The sequence below is a fragment of the Euprymna scolopes genome, chromosome 36 (genome assembly GCF_053919585.1).
Source record: "Euprymna scolopes isolate OS-2025 chromosome 36, ASM5391958v1, whole genome shotgun sequence".
Classification (NCBI taxonomy): Eukaryota; Metazoa; Mollusca; class Cephalopoda; order Sepiida; family Sepiolidae; genus Euprymna; species Euprymna scolopes.
Window position 1 is genome coordinate 68,250,684 of NC_136517.1, and position 18,363 is coordinate 68,269,046.

The 18,363-nt window shown below is 40.7% G+C and overlaps 1 protein-coding gene across 1 annotated transcript in view; it reads right to left on the bottom strand.

Annotated features, from left to right (window-relative positions):
• Positions 1 to 18,363, bottom strand: part of LOC145260566 (actin-related protein 2) — a gene marked incomplete in the record, with an annotated part of 184,172 nt that overhangs the window by 28,197 nt on the left and 137,612 nt on the right. The window contains 2 exon segments of the mRNA XM_080118823.1: positions 698 to 976; positions 5,667 to 5,816. Coding sequence (XP_079974949.1) covers positions 698 to 976; positions 5,667 to 5,816 — 429 coding nt within the window.

The following is an 18,363-nucleotide window of genomic DNA, read 5'->3' on the forward strand; positions in this document are numbered from 1 at the left end:
TCATTATGATCCAGAGACCAAAGTCCAGTCAATGCAGTGGAAGCACTTGGACTCATCACCTCCAAAGAAGGCAAGGGTGCATCCTCCCTACTCTCCTGACCTTGCACCCTTTGACTTTCACCTCTTCCCAGCCATGAAGTTGTTTTTGAAACGAAAGCGTTTCCCAGATGATGCAGCCTTGATTTCTGAAGCCACGTCGTGGTTGGAGGACCAACTTGGGATGTTCTACAAAAACGGTCTTCAGAGCTGCATCAAACAATGGGAGAAATGCATAACTCTGGGTGGTTCCTATGTAGAGAAAGACTAATAACTGTGCCAAGTTTCGTTGCTCTACTTCTATAGGAAGTGGGTCAGGGGCATTACTTATTGCACGCCCCCTTGTATGTACAAACAACTAATTGAAAGGTGATAATGTACTTAAAAACAATTTAATGTGAAAGGTGATAACGTACAAAAAAAACAAAAAAAAAAAACAATATATTTCTATAATAAAAAAATTGAATTGCAGGACCAGATTCAGTTTATAGAGAAGACCAAGGAACATGTAAAAAAGTGATGAATTTGAGAGAAAGAGAGATAAAGATCTGACGAGAAATAGGTTAGTCAATTTCTAAAGAACGTCCAACATATGCTAGCATGCAAAACAGATGTTAAACGAAATATGAAATAGGATAAAAGAATGAACTGTTAAACTCACTGAAAGTTTCGATGTATCTCCCTTCAGTACTCTCTCCAGATAGAGCTGTTTTAATTCCCTTTCCAAGCGACTAGGAAGGCCTGGATACATCGTAGAACCTCCGGACAAGACAATGTGCTTATAAAACTCTGACCGAGTGTCAATATCAGCTGCCTGTATTGTATTGAATAAAAGTTCTGCCACTCCAACGCCCTCAATATTGATTAGATGTGGTTGGAAAAGGGCTTCAGGAGCCTCAAATCTTTCACCACCAACTTTTATAATCCGGCCATCAGGAAGCTAAAACAAAAAATATGATTAAAATAAAATAAAAACCATTTTCTGGAAATTGAATACAATTAAATTATGCATTTCTTATACGTTAAGTATCATTATGCATATTAAAAAAAGTCCCTTCACAACTGTAAAAAAAAAAAATGAATGTATTTACAAATGTAAGAGCATGTTATAATTCAAGAAAACATTGTTTGCATGTATCTAAAACATTTATTAAAGATTTCCTTGGCCTTCTGGTTATGAGCAATGTGCAGTATTTGTTATCACTGATCATAGCAGTTTAATCTTGGGCAAACACTTGTGATAGCTGAAGAGAAAACAGCTACTTGTCTCTCAAGCAAAGTTTAAAGCACTCTGCTCAGGGGACTCTCTCTCTCCTTATTCTGCACCTTTCGCATTTGTTGTCTCGGGAGCTATCATACACGTTTCTTTTTTTTGTTTTTTTTTTGAGGATTGGGTCACACCAAGTGGCAACCCAGTTGGGTCCATTGTGTCAGAAGATGGCATGTCCAGTAGAACCCCAGTTGCGTCCGTTGTATGGGGGGGGGGCACACCTGGTGTGTCCATTGTGTTGAGGGGCTGTCACATCAAGTGGAACTTCAGTTGCATCCATTGGGTTGAGAAGCCCTCACATGCAGTTAAACCATCACTAGGTTCAGTTGTGTTTAAAGTGGGACAATCATTCCATGTGGTACTTCATTTGCATCTGTAGGGAAGAGAGTACTACAGAGTGGCACCCCATTTGCATCTGTATGTAAAACAACCCCAGCAAAATGACTGAAAAACAATCCAAGGACAATCAAAAGCTTCAGCCTTTTGTACAGAAGAACATAGAAAAGTGCAGCCAAAACCATCTAGATCTATGAAAAGAAAGCATTTGGTGAGACTTGGAGAAGGAGCTAGAAGAAACTATACACAATGATTCCAAGTCAAGAGTGAAATGTATATAAGAACAAAAAAAAAAGCCAAAAAGGCAGAACTTAGCTTTCCTCTTAAAAAACATTCACAAGTGGCCTTTTGGTCGCTGGATTTCTCTACATTAAAAACCAAACCTCTGTCTATCTTCACGGAGCAATAGCATTACAAGTGTATGCTGTATTTTTGTGGACATTGGCAATATTACATAACTAATGTGCTTCAACAAGTCATATCTTTTTTATTTGTTGATCAATTTTTAAAAGAATTACATTGATGGAAAGAGAATAGAATAAGCATTTCAATGATGTTAATTTATTTGTCTTTTATGCGTTCAATGTTTTTATGCTCCAAGTTAAAAATGAAAAACCGTTAAAAAATGACAACAGCAAAAAGGGAAACTATTTTTTCAATGTTTACATTTCATACATTACGTTTGAATACACATGCGTGAGGTCAAATTTAATTGGATATGACTGAAGTTTTACAAGTCATATATAAACATAGAAATCCATCTCTACTGGACTTTGATTTATATTTTTACGACCACAGGAAGCAAAGTACGACCGAGCAAAGTTGATGAAGAATATTTCAAAATTGATAAGATAAATCGGTATATATCATCCATTATCATATAGATAATAGTTTCAGAATTATCTTCATGTATAATATGTAAATATTTAATAATTATTAACTGTGCGGAAATTTCTTTAAAGTGTTATCTTTTATAGAGATTACAGAATATAGAATTTAACGGGAAAACGGCTCACTATGTGCTGAGCTGCCTACAGTCAGCATATATTAACGAGTTTCCTTTGTATTCTCTTAAAAATAGAAAACTTTTTTTTTTGCTTTCAAAACGAAAGCATAAAAAAGTTTCATTTTTTATTCTGAGTTTGTCAAATTTAAAAAAATTATTTTCAAGTTTTTCAAATTTGATTTCCAAATAATACCGAGCCAAAACTATTTTGTTGTTTTTAACACTTTTAGTACAATGTACTAAAAGCGTACATAGAAGCATTATGCTACAATGCTGAAATAATAACATTTAAAAAACCATTCTTAACATGGGGAGGGAGGGGTGTTTGTGAACTATTCTGTACTTTCACCTAACAATTAAAGAAAAAAGATACTGTGAAACTTGAATTTAAAAATACTATTTGAAAAAAATAAGTGCATAAGTGCACCCAAATAAATATTACTAAAAGCAAGATAAGTTACTCTTCTACCTAGTTGGATAAGTTTTTAGTCACGTAGTACCTCGTGTCTTAGAAATCTCGACAATGACTTAAAAATATACAAAATACTGTTAGAAACCCAATCAATAAATGTCACAAGGACATTTATTGGGTGGGTTTCTAATAGTATTTTGTATAATTTTTTTTATTTTTAACTCATTGTCAAGACCATTTTTTCGAATCTGTAAAACAAAAGTTTTTTTTTTTAATTGTGGATATCTAAATAACAATAACAACAAAAATAATAATAATAATAATTAGACGGTTCAATAAAGAATTTCATTGTGATGCATTTTGTAAATTTTTACCTTGTTTCCACCTTAACATTTTTCTTTAAAATGACTACCACGGTTTTTGGGTATGCTAAAAACGAATATCGCATTTAAATTTTCCACAAATAAGTAGCTTTCCAGATATCAAGCAATGTCATTTTTTATGTTATTGCTGGTGGTCATCTTATTATGCGCGTTTGCGCATAGTTTCTCGAGGTTGCGTTTGTGCGCTCCAAGATGGCCACCAGCAATAACATAAGAAATGACATTGCTTAATATCCGGAAAACTACTTATTTGCAGAAAATTTAAATGTGATATTCGTTTTTAGCATACCCTAAAACATATAAAAGTAATCATTTTAGATGTTAAGGTGGAAACAAGGTAAAAAATTACTGTTTTAAAAATAGTTGAACTTTCAGTAAAACAACAGAATAGAAATGATGAAAATATCCATCAACTGGTGAATATATAGTTGTTGTTTATCAGTATTCCTGGTATCCTGGTATTGTGAAAGCTACATCGAGGATTCATGTAGAGTATTATTTATGGTTGCATCTCAGAAAATAGGGGTATATTTTGGGCCAGATAGACAGGATTTACAAAATTGAAAATTGGACTGGTCCCAAATTGCATAAGTTCTGGGAATTTTCATCTTTTACAGAAATCCAAAATTTACGTGAAAAATTTTCTTTGATTTATTTCTAAGATTAATTCATATCTACTCAATTTTTTTTTCTTTGAGGGGAGTAGTAAATACCTGCCATGAATGCTCTTTAGGCCTTCAATTGCTACACCCAAGATTAAGCTCTCCTTTGGTGGGGAGGCAGGTAAATACCTACTCTCAATAAAGCTATTTTAAATACTACTATAATACTTAGTTTTGTTCATGAATAGACACCCACTGTATGATACCATGCGTCAATTAAAAAAAATTGAAATTTGTACATCTTAAGAGATACATCAGATTTAACTGCATAATCAGAAAGAACACACAATTTTACATAAGAGTACAAAGTTTCATGATAATAACTTGAAAAATAAATAAATGGTGGCGAAATTACCAAATTTCGTGAGGTCCGTAATTTAGCCCACACTTTCTAAAGAAAAATGTCCACGGAAAAGCAATTTCGGCACTTAAAATTTTCATAACATTTGAACTATTCATGGTATTTGCATAATTCAAACGGTTTTAATGTTTTTTACATAGCTCTTTTCATGCAAGATGATAAAATAACAATTATCTAAAAAGAAAAAAAAAATCAATTTTTAATGCTAAATTAAATAGACACTTAATTGACAAAAAAAAAAAAAATGGAAAAAAATGATTAGTTGTCAATTTTTTCAATAATTTGTAAATAAAAGTTTTATAAAATATTTTAGGATAAAAATAAAATTCTTTAAATTTGTCGATTTTTTAAAAAAATGTTTAAATAATGTTCTTAGATCTGTTAAGACTTTTATACTGGTTTATAAAAATCAATCAATTATTAAAAGTAATGTTTGTGCTAATGCTTCAAAAACTATTTTTGGGGATTTATAAAACAAAATTACAGCCTATTTTCAATGTGTTGGGATTTATTTCTTAAATGTTTGATTTATGTCATCTTTTTAAAAATGAAAATTTAATGATGAGAAAAAATATTTTCTAGGAAAACTCTGTTGAGCAAATTAAGATAGAAGATGAAAATGAAGAAATATTTCCATAATAAAGTTGTAGTTCCAAAATTCCTAGGTTTCCAGAACTATACATATATGGTATAAAATATTCAGGGTATTTTAGTAAGTATATTTCATTTTGATTAAAGGAGAAACATTAATAACATACAGTTTGCATTCAACATCTCTATTTATTTTTTTAATCATAATTTTAAAATTAAAATCATAGAACAAAATAAAATGCTATTACAGATTGAAGAGCTTAAATATGAAGTATATTGGGAAATGCTTGCAGGTTTTAAGGGAGTGAAGGGGTTACGAAGATTAGAATTTTAGTGAAAATTTCTCCAAATTATCTCATTTTATTTGCACTTGCAGAGTACATCCTTTAACTGCACTATGACAACTGAATATTATAAAAAATAAAGGACATATGATTCCTTAGCCTATGCTGGGTGACCATGCTAGAAAAATTAGTGAAAGTATCTAATTTAAATTTGAGTTTTTAATTGCAAGCCATAAATAGACTTTAAATTTGGCCAAATTAGACTCAGATCTTCAGATATGTAAATAAGTTAAAAAATAAATTAACATTGCACGTTTTCACTTACTGTGTATGACTCAACAAGTACAGTTGTCTCAAGGGCTAATCTCTGTTCCTGCTCCACATCATAAGCCACATAACACAGTTTCTCTTTCATGATACGTACAGTCTCAAAGTCAGCTGAATGATTGAAAGCATATCCTCTTAAGAGTAACAGCTGAAAAAGAAGAGAGTATATTAAGAAAGTTTATTAGACTCCACTATCAATAATTTTATTTATATTTCTATACAGAATATGATCCATGGTATACAAGAGTCATTACAAAAAGTAAAGTGTCCTATTGTTTTTAAACTCACAAAAGTTGAAGAGCTATAAAAATAGGATTGGTACTGTAGAACTATAACCTCCTTCATTCGTTCCATTGCACCAAGTTTTAACATCACCTGTTTACCTCTGTAGAACAGGAACCTCCTTCATTCGTTCCATTGCACTGAGTTTAAACATCACCTGTTTACCTCTGTAGAACAGGAACCTCCTCCATTCGTTCCATTGCACTAAGTTTTAACATCACCTGTTTACCTCTGTAGAATTGTAACCTCCTTCATTAGTTCCATTACACTGAATTTTAACATCACCTGTTTACCTCTGTAGAATTGTAACCTCCTTCATTCGTTCCATTACACCGAATTTTAACATCACCTGTTTACCTCTGTAGAACAGGAACCTCCTTCATTCGTTCCATTGCACTAAGTTTTAACATCACCTGTTTACCTCTGTAGAACAGGAACCTCCTTCATTCGTTCCATTGCACTAAGTTTTAACATAACCTGTTTACCTCTGTAGAACAGGAACTTCCTTCATTCGTTCCATTGCACTAAGTTTTAACATCACCTGTTTACCTCTGTAGAACAGGAACCTCCTTCATTCGTTCCATTGCACTAAGTTTTAACATCACCTGTTTACCTCTGTAGAAGAGGAACCGCCTTCATTCGTTCCATTGCACACTAAGTTTTAACATCACCTGTTTACCTCTGTAGAATTGTAACCTCCTTCATTCGTTCCATTACACCGAGTTTTAACATCACCTGTTTACCTCTGTAGAACTGTAACCTCCTCCATTGGTTCCATTTCACCAAGTTTTAAGATCACCTGTTTACCTCTGTAGAACAGGAACCTCCTTCATTTGTTCCTTTGCACCAAGTTTTAACATCACCTGTTTACCTCTGTAGAACAGGAACCTCCTCCATTCGTTCCATTGTACCAAGTTTTAACATCACCTGTTTACCTCTGTAGAACTGTAACCTCCTTCATTCGTTCCTTTGCACCAAGTTTTAACATCACCTGTTTACCTCTGTAGAACAGGAACCTCCTTCATTCGTTCCATTGCACGAAGTTTTAACATCACCTGTTTACCTCTGTAGAACAGGAACCTCCTTCATTTGTTCCATTGCACTAAGTTTTAACATCACCTGTTTACCTCTCTTGAACTGTAACCTCCTTCATTCGTTCCACTGCACTAAGTTTTAACATCACCTGTTTACCTCTGTAGAACTGTAAACTCCTTCATTCATTCCATTGCACCAAGTTTTAACATCACCTGTTTACCTCTGTAGAAGAGGAACCGCCTTCATTCGTTCCATTGCACACTAAGTTTTAACATCACCTGTTTACCTCTGTAGAATTGTAACCTCCTTCATTCGTTCCATTACACCGAGTTTTAACATCACCTGTTTACCTCTGTAGAACTGTAACCTCCTCCATTGGTTCCATTTCACCAAGTTTTAAGATCACCTGTTTACCTCTGTAGAACAGGAACCTCCTTCATTTGTTCCTTTGCACCAAGTTTTAACATCACCTGTTTACCTCTGTAGAACAGGAACCTCCTCCATTCGTTCCATTGTACCAAGTTTTAACATCACCTGTTTACCTCTGTAGAACTGTAACCTCCTTCATTCGTTCCTTTGCACCAAGTTTTAACATCACCTGTTTACCTCTGTAGAACAGGAACCTCCTTCATTCGTTCCATTGCACGAAGTTTTAACATCACCTGTTTACCTCTGTAGAACAGGAACCTCCTTCATTTGTTCCATTGCACTAAGTTTTAACATCACCTGTTTACCTCTCTTGAACTGTAACCTCCTTCATTCGTTCCACTGCACTAAGTTTTAACATCACCTGTTTACCTCTGTAGAACTGTAAACTCCTTCATTCATTCCATTGCACCAAGTTTTAACATCACCTGTTTACCTCTGTAGAACAGGAACCTCCTTCATTCGTTCCATTGCACTAAGTTTTAACATCACCTGTTTACCTCTGTAGAACAGGTCCCTCCTTCATTCGTTCCATTGCACTAAGTTTTAACATCACCTGTTTATCTCTGTAGAACAGGAACCTCCTCCATTCGTTCCATTGCACTAAGTAACCTCCTTCATTCGTTCCATTGTACCAAGTTTTAACATCACCTGTTTACCTCTGTAGAACTGTAACCTCCTTCATTCGTTCCTTTGCACCAAGTTTTAACATCACCTGTTTACCTCTTTAGAACAGGAACCTCCTTCATTCGTTCCATTGCACTAAGTTTTAACATCACCTGTTTACCTCTGTAGAACAGGAACCTCCTTCATTCGTTCCTTTGCACCAAGTTTTAACATCACCTGTTTACCTCTGTAGAACAGGAACCTCCTTCATTTGTTCCATTGCACTAAGTTTTAACATCACCTGTTTACCTCTCTCGAACTGTAACCTCCTTCATTCGTTCCACTGCACTAAGTTTTAACATCACCTGTTTACCTCTGTAGAACTGTAAACTCCTTCATTCGTTCCATTGCACCAAGTTTTAACATCACCTGTTTACCTCTGTAGAACAGGTCCCTCCTTCATTCGTTCCATTGCACTAAGTTTTAACATCACCTGTTTACCTCTGTAGAACAGGAACCTCCTCCATTCGTCCATTGCACTAAGTTTTAACATCACCTGTTTACCTCTGTAGAACAGGTCCCTCCTTCATTCGTTCCATTGCATTAAGTTTTAACATCACCTGTTTACCTCTTTAGAACAGGAACCTCCTCCATTCGTCCATTGCACTAAGTTTTAACATCACCTGTTTACCTCTGTAGAACAGGAACCTCCTCCATTCGTTCCATTGCACTAAGTTTTAACATCACCTGTTTACCTCTGTAGAACAGGAACCTCCTTCATTCGTTCCATTGCACTAAGTTTTAACATCACCTGTTTACCTCTGTAGAACAGGTCCCTCCTTCATTCGTTCCATTGCACTAAGTTTTAACATCACCTGTTTACCTCTGTAGAACAGGAACCTCCTCCATTCGTCCATTGCACTAAGTTTTAACATCACCTGTTTACCTCTGTAGAACAGGAACCTCCTCCATTCGTTCCATTGCACTAAGTTTTAACATCACCTGTTTACCTCTGTAGAACAGGTCCCTCCTTCATTCGTTCCATTGCACCAAGTTTTAACATCACCTGTTTACCTCTGTAGAACAGGAACCTCCTTCATTCGTCCATTGCACTAAGTTTTAACATCACCTGTTTACCTCTGTAGAACAGGTCCCTCCTTCATTCGTTCCATTGCACTAAGTTTTATAATCACCTGTTTACCTCTGTAGAACAGGAACCTCCTTCATTCGTTCCATTGCACCAAGTTTTAACATCACCTGTTTACCTCTGTAGAACAGGAACCTCCTTCATTCGTCCCATTGCACGAAGTTTTAACATCACCTGTTTACCTCTGTAGAACAGGAACCTCCTCCATTCGTCCCATTGCACGAAGTTTTAACATCACCTGTTTACCTCTGTAGAACAGGAACCTCCTCCATTCGTCCCATTGCACGAAGTTTTAACATCACCTGTTTACCTCTGTAGAACAGGAACCTCCTTCATTCGTCCCATTGCACGAAGTTTTAACATCACCTGTTTACCTCTGTAGAACAGGAACCTCCTCCATTCGTCCATTGCACTAAGTTTTAACATCACCTGTTTACCTCTGTAGAACAGGAACCTCCTTCATTCGTTCCATTGCACTAAGTTTTAACATCACCTGTTTACCTCTGTAGAACAGGAACCTCCTTCATTCGTTCCATTGCACTAAGTTTTAACATCACCTGTTTACCTCTGTAGAACAGGAACCTCCTCCATTCGTCCATTGCACTAAGTTTTAACATCACCTGTTTACCTCTGTAGAACAGGTCCCTCCTTCATTCGTTCCATTGCACTAAGTTTTATAATCACCTGTTTACCTCTGTAGAACAGGAACCTCCTTCATTCGTTCCATTGCACCAAGTTTTAACATCACCTGTTTACCTCTGTAGAACAGGAACCTCCTTCATTCGTCCCATTGCACGAAGTTTTAACATCACCTGTTTACCTCTGTAGAACAGGAACCTCCTCCATTCGTCCCATTGCACGAAGTTTTAACATCACCTGTTTACCTCTGTAGAACAGGAACCTCCTCCATTCGTCCCATTGCACGAAGTTTTAACATCACCTGTTTACCTCTGTAGAACAGGAACCTCCTTCATTCGTCCCATTGCACGAAGTTTTAACATCACCTGTTTACCTCTGTAGAACAGGAACCTCCTCCATTCGTCCATTGCACTAAGTTTTAACATCACCTGTTTACCTCTGTAGAACAGGAACCTCCTTCATTCGTTCCATTGCACTAAGTTTTAACATCACCTGTTTACCTCTGTAGAACAGGAACCTCCTTCATTTGTTCCATTGCACTAAGTTTTAACATCACCTGTTTACCTCTGTAGAACAGGAACTTCCTTCATTCGTTCCATTGCACTAAGTTTTAACATCACCTGTTTACCTCTGTAGAACAGGAACCTCCTTCATTCGTTCCATTGCACTAAGTTTTAACATCACCTGTTTACCTCTGTAGAAGAGGAACCGCCTTCATTCGTTCCATTGCACACTAAGTTTTAACATCACCTGTTTACCTCTGTAGAATTGTAACCTCCTTCATTCGTTCCATTACACTGAGTTTTAACATCACCTGTTTATCTCTGTAGAACTGTAACCTCCTCCATTGGTTCCATTTCACCAAGTTTTAACATCACCTGTTTACCTCTGTAGAACTGTAACCTTCTTCATTCGTCCCATTGCACTAAGTTTTAACATCACCTGTTTACCTCTGTAGTAACCATCATTACAGCGAAAAAAAAAATTTACCACTTCTTCAAGCGACCTGCTTTATATTACATTCACCCACGTGACTCTCGCGAGATCACACGAACCCGTTTCTGTTTAATATCTCAGACGCTATCTTGGTTTCTCTTTTTCCTGTCCAACGCGCATGACAGGCAGACACATGAGTGGTTTACAGGTAGGCCGTTTGTATGTCCGTTTCTATATTCTCCACATTTCCCCCCCTCCCCGATCTCATAACCACAAAGATGGCAGGGAGGTGGCACTCTTTTGGTGGATGCTTCTACGAAGGAGGACTATGTAGGCCTGTTGTTCACTTGCGCTCTCATCTGCAGTCTGAGGGTCGAAGAACACTGCCTCCTCTGAGAGGAGCTACTAATATCAAATTCGCAGCTTGATGAGGATGAGGATGGTGCAAACCTGAGTGATTGCCCACTCACCTCAGACTGGCTCCTGTCGTCCAGTGGTAGTTGCAACTGTCGCCAGCCTCAGGTCCCTAACATGATGGGGCATACCGTCAACCTTTACTGACTGCTGACTCATCACATCGGTTACTCGGCCCCGTATATATCTATCAGAGCACTGTTTTCCTGGTGGCTTCATCCAGACAGGATCCCCTAGTGCATACGACCCCTGTCCTTCCTCGTTGGCGACTTCTCTGTTGGGATAGATTCCCTTTTCTCAGACCCAGGATTGGTAAATTGCATTTGCAGGTGCTGTTCCTGGAGAGGCGCCATCCTTCGGCGTGATGTTATACCAATATATGGCTTCTGAGACGGTGTACTGCTTCCTGGCCGCAATTCTTTTGATCCTGCGATGGCTCCTCTCAGCAATACCATTGCCAGATGGCACATAAGCACATCGCAGTCACAGTCGCACTTCCCACTCCTTCAGGAACTGCCTGACCTGCTGGCTGCAGAAGGCTGGGTCATTGTCTGTCAGCACCTCTTCGGGCACGCCTCTTTCAAAGAACACAGATGATAGCTGGCGAATTATGTAGGAGGAATCCTGGTGCCCAAGTGGTTCCAGACCACGAAGCGCGTAGGTCAACAATCAATGAGGGTGAGGAAGTGATTACCACCGAAATGTGTAATATCCATGCCCACTCTCTGCCACGTGCCGCTCACTCCCAACTGCCCTTTTTTCCACGCTATCAGAGCCGGGTTGATTGACAGACCTGGCAACTTTCCACTACATTTGCCCGTCTTACTTCTGGGTCAACCATTTTGGCAAAATACAGTGTTCACTTAACCCCTGAGTGTCCACATTGCCGATGAATCTCACTGATACGATCCGCAGCCATATTACACGCAAAAGCTGCACACGGCTGTTGCAGCATCTCAGAACCTCCCCGGGTATCAGCCAGCAACTACTGTTGTAGTACTCGTGTCAGCGCATCTGCTCTGTTGCTTGCAGACCTGATCAACATTACGTCTACGGTCAGGTTATACTCTTTGATTGTATCGACCAGGGTGGCGAGCCATCTTCGTATGAACATCTCACTCGCTGCCTGTGTGGTTAGCCATGCTCTTTCTTCCAGTCAATGCATCAGTTATCCACGCAGAGTCTGTGATAATATGGAGAACCCTGGCTTGCTACTGAAGCGCCAGGGTAACTCATTTCAATGTGGCATCAAGTTTGGCCAAGTTTATGTGCCTAGAATCATTCTCTGGACAGAAGCCAACAGGCATTTTTTATATCATCATCAACAGCAAGAGAAACTCCTAGGGCTAGTGAGCTAGCGTCCACTCAGACCGTGAACTCGTTCCTGTTCATGCACCAGTTCCCTCACACAGGTTCGTCACGAGTCAACCTGGCCACAGTTTCTGTCAGCATGCTCAGGAGTGTACCATCATGCACTTTATCGTCCCAACCCAATGATACGGATGTGGTACGACGTTTTATGGCCGCCACTGCCACCCTGAGCCAACCACACACAGGGAAGTGGCCCACCAGTTTCCCACAAACAGAAAAAATGCCCCGACGTATGATGTTAGATGGGACTTCCGGAGTGTCACCACCTCTCCTCCAGTAGAGCTCCTCTATGCTACCGCTCACATGTAAGCCAAGTACTTTTGCGCCGTCTCGCAGATGCTCAGGTTCCTTGTATGTCAGTCTGAAGTCCTTGAAGTGCTCTTTGACCGACTGATGACACATGAGGCTCTCATTTAAAAAGGTATCGTCAATGTAAGACAATGTTGCCTGACACACAGCCTCATCCTGTTGCCGGATCACGTGCATAATTGCCGTCATAATGCCTGGTGCCATGTTGAGACCGAACCCTAGCCTAGTCAGACAATAGAGAGTTCCTTTAATTTCCAGTCTGAAATGGCAACAGTGCTTTTTCAATGCATATCTCCAGGTGGGCTCTGTGCATGTCTAGAATTGCTATGTCCGACCATTGCTGCCGCCACTCCCTTAATTTGAGCGCACAAACATCCGCTCCTGCCATGTATGGGTCGACATGTTCATTAAGCTCACGGTAGTCCATGATGGGTCGGACCTTCTATTTGCTATCTTGTAAGACAGCCATCAGGGGAATCAGCCCTGTTGATGCAAGTTTGCAGTTCTTCTTCATACTGCTCTCTTAGTCCGTAAGAATATTGGTGGTTGATTGCCAGTCCACTTGGTTTCCCTATCGTACTCCGATGAAAGTCAGGCTCGTCCAGGGTAATCGTGGCGCAAACACGTTTCTCATGTCGGGAGAACTCTATCTTGCTGGTGCAGTCCACAGTGATTCCACCCAGCTGTGTAATCAAATCTATTCCTAGAAGTAGGTCGTACCCAAGCAGCTCCCCATCCAACACAAGGGCTTGCACAGCTACTGCAGGCCTGTCGCCGAAGCTTGTGCTGATAATGCTCAACCCTCAATCGGCCAGTGACACTCCACCCACATTTAGCACCGGAATTCTCTCCCTGTATCAAGTGTTGCAACATGCCTTGCGCACCAGGGTTTGGGTTCACCCAGGGTCTACAAGGGCGAGGCATTCACGTCTGTTAATGCGCAAACTCACTGCGGGCAGCGTCTTGTTCAGTGACAATTTGGGGATAAGACTGGCGCTGTAGCTTCCTCCCCTTGCCCATTTCCCGGACAGGCACGGGCCAAGTGTCCCCAGTTTTTACACTTGTAGCACTGAATCCCACTAAACCTTTGAGTCAGTGATCGTGATGAGAGACAATCACGGGATAAATGGTTGGGCCCACCACACTTGTAGCAGCTTGTAACCAGAGTTGTGGAGTCGAAGTCAGAAGGAGTTGGAGGTTTTAGCTGGAGTTGGAGTCGGATTTCTAAAAATACTAGGAGTCGGAGTCTAAGTTGGAATTTTTTATCCAATTCCAACTCCTTAAGTTGAATCTATTTATTTATTTTTTTTTACATGATTTCCTGTTTGGTTTTACTAGTTTTTCCTCGGCAAATATACCCATCTCAGAGGCAATTTTATCAGGTAAGTCATTTATGAATATCAAAAATAATAAAGAACCAAGGATCGATCCCTGGGGTACACCCGCATTTATATCATATTGTTTGGATGCACGCCCATCGAGGACAACCTGGATTCTTCTCTCATCTAATCGAAGGATTTAATTATGTTAAGTATTCGTCCAGTAATACCATAGATTTTATTTTCATGAGAAGACTATCATGCTATACCCTGTCAATAGCCTTAGATATATCTAGGGTTACTGCCTTCCCTTCCTCTGCCTTATCCAGTGCTTGGTACATATGTTCAGAGATTACAGTTAGAATATCTGCAGTAAAATGGGCTTGTCTAAATCCATATTGAGTGTCAGACAGAAGCTTAGCAGCTGTAAGGTGGTGGACTAGAGCTTGATTAATTATGGACTCAAATATTGGAAATATTCGAAAGGAGGGAGGAGACTAATTGAGTGAGAATTTAATGGGTCAGTTCTTTTGTCAGAGTTTTTGTAAACTGGTACCACAGAAGCAGTTTCCCAGCAGTCAGGAAAGCAAGATTCATTAAGGCATTTGTTAAAGAGTTTAGAGAGAACTGGAGCAACATCAGCGGAGCCGGGATGAGATCAGGTCCACATACTTTTGAGGTGTCTAGGTTTTTATATCATGTACTTGAGAAGGGGTGATTTTCAGATCATCTTGTGTGGTTTCTGTATCAAATTCAACTTTAATCGTCACATACGCTCGCAATAGTAACACTATAACCTCGTGACTGTAAACGGCACTGTCCCCCTCCTCTCACTCAAGCTTGCTTTTATGTAGTTTTTCACCTTGTCTCTTTTGCATGTGTGCCCTCTGTTTTCTCGTTATCTCGCGAGACCAGTTTATAAAACACTTTTCCCACCCAACATTTCCCTGCGGCAAGTCCACTCCTCCATCATGCCACCGCTCACACGCACATCCACACAATGCACAAATATGCGGACACTTGCTACTCTGATGAGTATTACACTCCTCCCTGATCTGATGATCACATAAAGTGCACTGCAGGGTTGGTCTCCTAGTCCGCTTACTTCTGTGAAGGGGCACATTCATAGGTTCCGGCTCTGGTTCAGATTCAGATTCTGATTTCGGGTCTGGTTCTGATTCTGCCGCGTCAGATGAACTATAATCATCACTCTCTGGTCTGTTCATTTCGTTCATCCGTAGCTCATCACTTGAGGATTCATTGCTCTCCTCTGTTGTTGTATGATGCACCTCAGAATCTGGGCGAAGATCACGCACATGGCGCGGGGTTTCATCAACTAGGACTGATTGCTGGCTGATCATCCCAGAGATTCGTCCTCGCTTGAATTTGGTGGTGCACTGGTTTCCAGGTGGTCTCACCAAAACTGGACCCCCTACCTCATATTTGGCATGTCTTTTCTGGTTGACTGGCTGTGCAGCATCAATTCCCTTTAGTCTAACACAATATGTGTACATGGCATTGGCCAGCACTGTTGTAGATAATTTCCCATCCTTTGACGTGACGTTATACCAATACGTGGACTCCGTAATGGTACATTGCTTTCTGGCAGCAATTCTCTTAATGCTACGATGGCTCCTCTCAGCAATGCCATTCCCTGATGGCACATGAGCGCATCGCAACCATAGTCGGACGCTCCATTCATCTAACAGCTGCCGAACTTGTTGGCTGCAAAAAGCAGCATCGTTATGCTTCAAAATCTCTTCCGGTGCACCCCGCTCAAAAAAGATGGATGACAAGATGCAAACAACACTTGCAGAGTCCTGTCTAATCATGTGTCGCCATACCACAAAACGTGTGGGTCCACAATCGATAAAAGTTAGAAAGGGTTTACCCACACATTTACGGGGTCTGCATCAACACACCATTTTCCACGGGCAGGGTCTCAGTTACCATCAGAGTTAGAAGAGCATCGTCAAGCACAACGTCCCAACCTGTGGTTACCAAATTCGCTCTGCGTTTGATGACACAGCCACATGGAACCAGCCACAGTCTTGTAACTGTCCAACAAGTTTCCCCCACCAGGAAAAAACGGTCCGCCTCGTAACAACGTCACGGATGCCTAGAATCCTGCTGCCACGCCTCCATCATAGGGTGCCGTCTTCCTCACAGACGTCTAATCTCAATACGCGTGCTCCATCCCTCAGACGTTCAGAATTCTTGCACTGCAAATCAAACTGAACCAATTTTTCTCTAACACACGATGCAGATTTTATATCCTCATTGATGTACACATTGTCAATGTAGGCTGATGTTGCGTCCTCAATGGTCTTTTTTTGAGACAAAACCGCATTCACAATGGTCTTCATGATCTGCTGTGCCACATTTAGACCAAAGCCGAGTTGTGTTAGGCAGTACCTCTGACCCCGAAACCACACTGCCTGGAATGGCCACAGCGTCTCATCTACTCGCACCTGCAAATAGGCCTTCTGACACATCGGAGCCCTTCTGGCACCATTCCCTCAGTTTGCTGGCGCACACGTCAGCATCGGCAGTGTAAGCCTCAATGTACTGGTTGAGCTTATGATAATCTCGCACTGGTCTTACTTTTGACTTGTTGTACTGGATAACTGCCATTAAGGGTATCAAACCCTTGGGCGGATCAAGCTTCTCAGGGTAGGGGATCAGCCATCCATCTCGGATCCATGCCTCAAGCTCTTGCTCATACTCATCACGAGCCTCGTCAAGTATAGGGTATTTTGTGACACAATTCTTTAATTCATTTGGTGCCCTTTCCTTGGTCCACTTCCATAACGCAGTCCAGGCCTGTTGGCTATAGTCATAGCCCACCTTTAAGTCAGGGCGACCGATGTGGATTGCAGCACACACTGGGTTTTTTAAAAAGCACACGCTCCTGTCTCTTTCGATGATCACTCCCTCCAGAGCCTTGATAGCATCGTAGCCCAGCAGTACGTCGGACCTCAGAAAATCCCCTCGCGTCACCAACACATTAATTTCCGCGCCCACACCAGAGTCCGTGTGGATCTTCACGTTTCCGGCTCTACAGCATGCTTGTGTCTCGCCACCTATTGTGGTAACTTTAATGTTCCTTTTAGTCCAGGTTCAACACAATCTGGTACTCATGATGGTATGTGAGCGGCTAGAGTCGAGAAGAGCTGAGCAGGGCACTCGGTTCACGTACACAGTTATCGTAGGTCGCTTAGATCTTGTCTGGGGAGCATGGCGGCATGGACATCCTGCCCCCTGACGCGTTTCCCCACACAGTTTTGGGTTAGGTGATCCATGCCACCACATTGGAAACAGCGCAGTCGTCCCCGCCCTTTGTCAGTGCAGCTTCTTGCAAAATGACCTTGCCGACTACAGCGGTAACATCTTCCATTAGTTGCAGGTCTCAGACTGGGTATCTCCCTGGCTTTGTTCTGGGCTGCCTTTGTCACAGAACACATCCACAGTTTCTCCCGGCATGAGCTTCCTGAAGGCGAATCTTTCATAAGCCATGCAAAGATCCATTGCAAATGCCTTGTACAGCGCATTTTTTATAGCAGTCACATCAGCCTTCTCAGTGGCACTAAATTGCTGATACACACTCAGAGCGCCCCCTGCTAATCTAGGGGAATCACAGTGTGCACTCTCTTTACCTCCCATAGATTGCAGGTCAACTCGACCCTCTCAACCCAGTCAACAACAGATGTGGACCCATCAAACTCTGGAATCAGTTTCAGATCGAACTTTGAGTCGGTTATTTTTCACAGTAATAGCCGAAATAGCTTGTATTGAATTCAACTTCAATCGTCATCAACGCTCGCAATAGTAACACAATAACCTCGTGACTGTAAACAACACTGTCCCTTCCTCTCACTCAAGCTTGCTTTTTATGCAGTTTTTCACTTTGCATGTGTGCCCTCTGTTTTCTCGTGATCTCGCGAGACCACAGTTTATAAAACACCAGGCGCCATCTTTTTTTCTCTTTTCCCACCCAACACTTCCCTGCGGCAAGTCCACCCCTCCTCCGTCATGCCACCGCTTGCACGCACATCCACACAATGCACAAATATGCGGACATTTGCTACTCTGGTGAGTATTACAGTTTCTGTCTGCCAAGGAAAATCAGGGAGGGCATGGTTTGCTGGGTCCAAGATAGTGTTTGAGGCAAATTGATGGGGTAGTATGTTAGCTTTCTCAGTTGTTGTGCA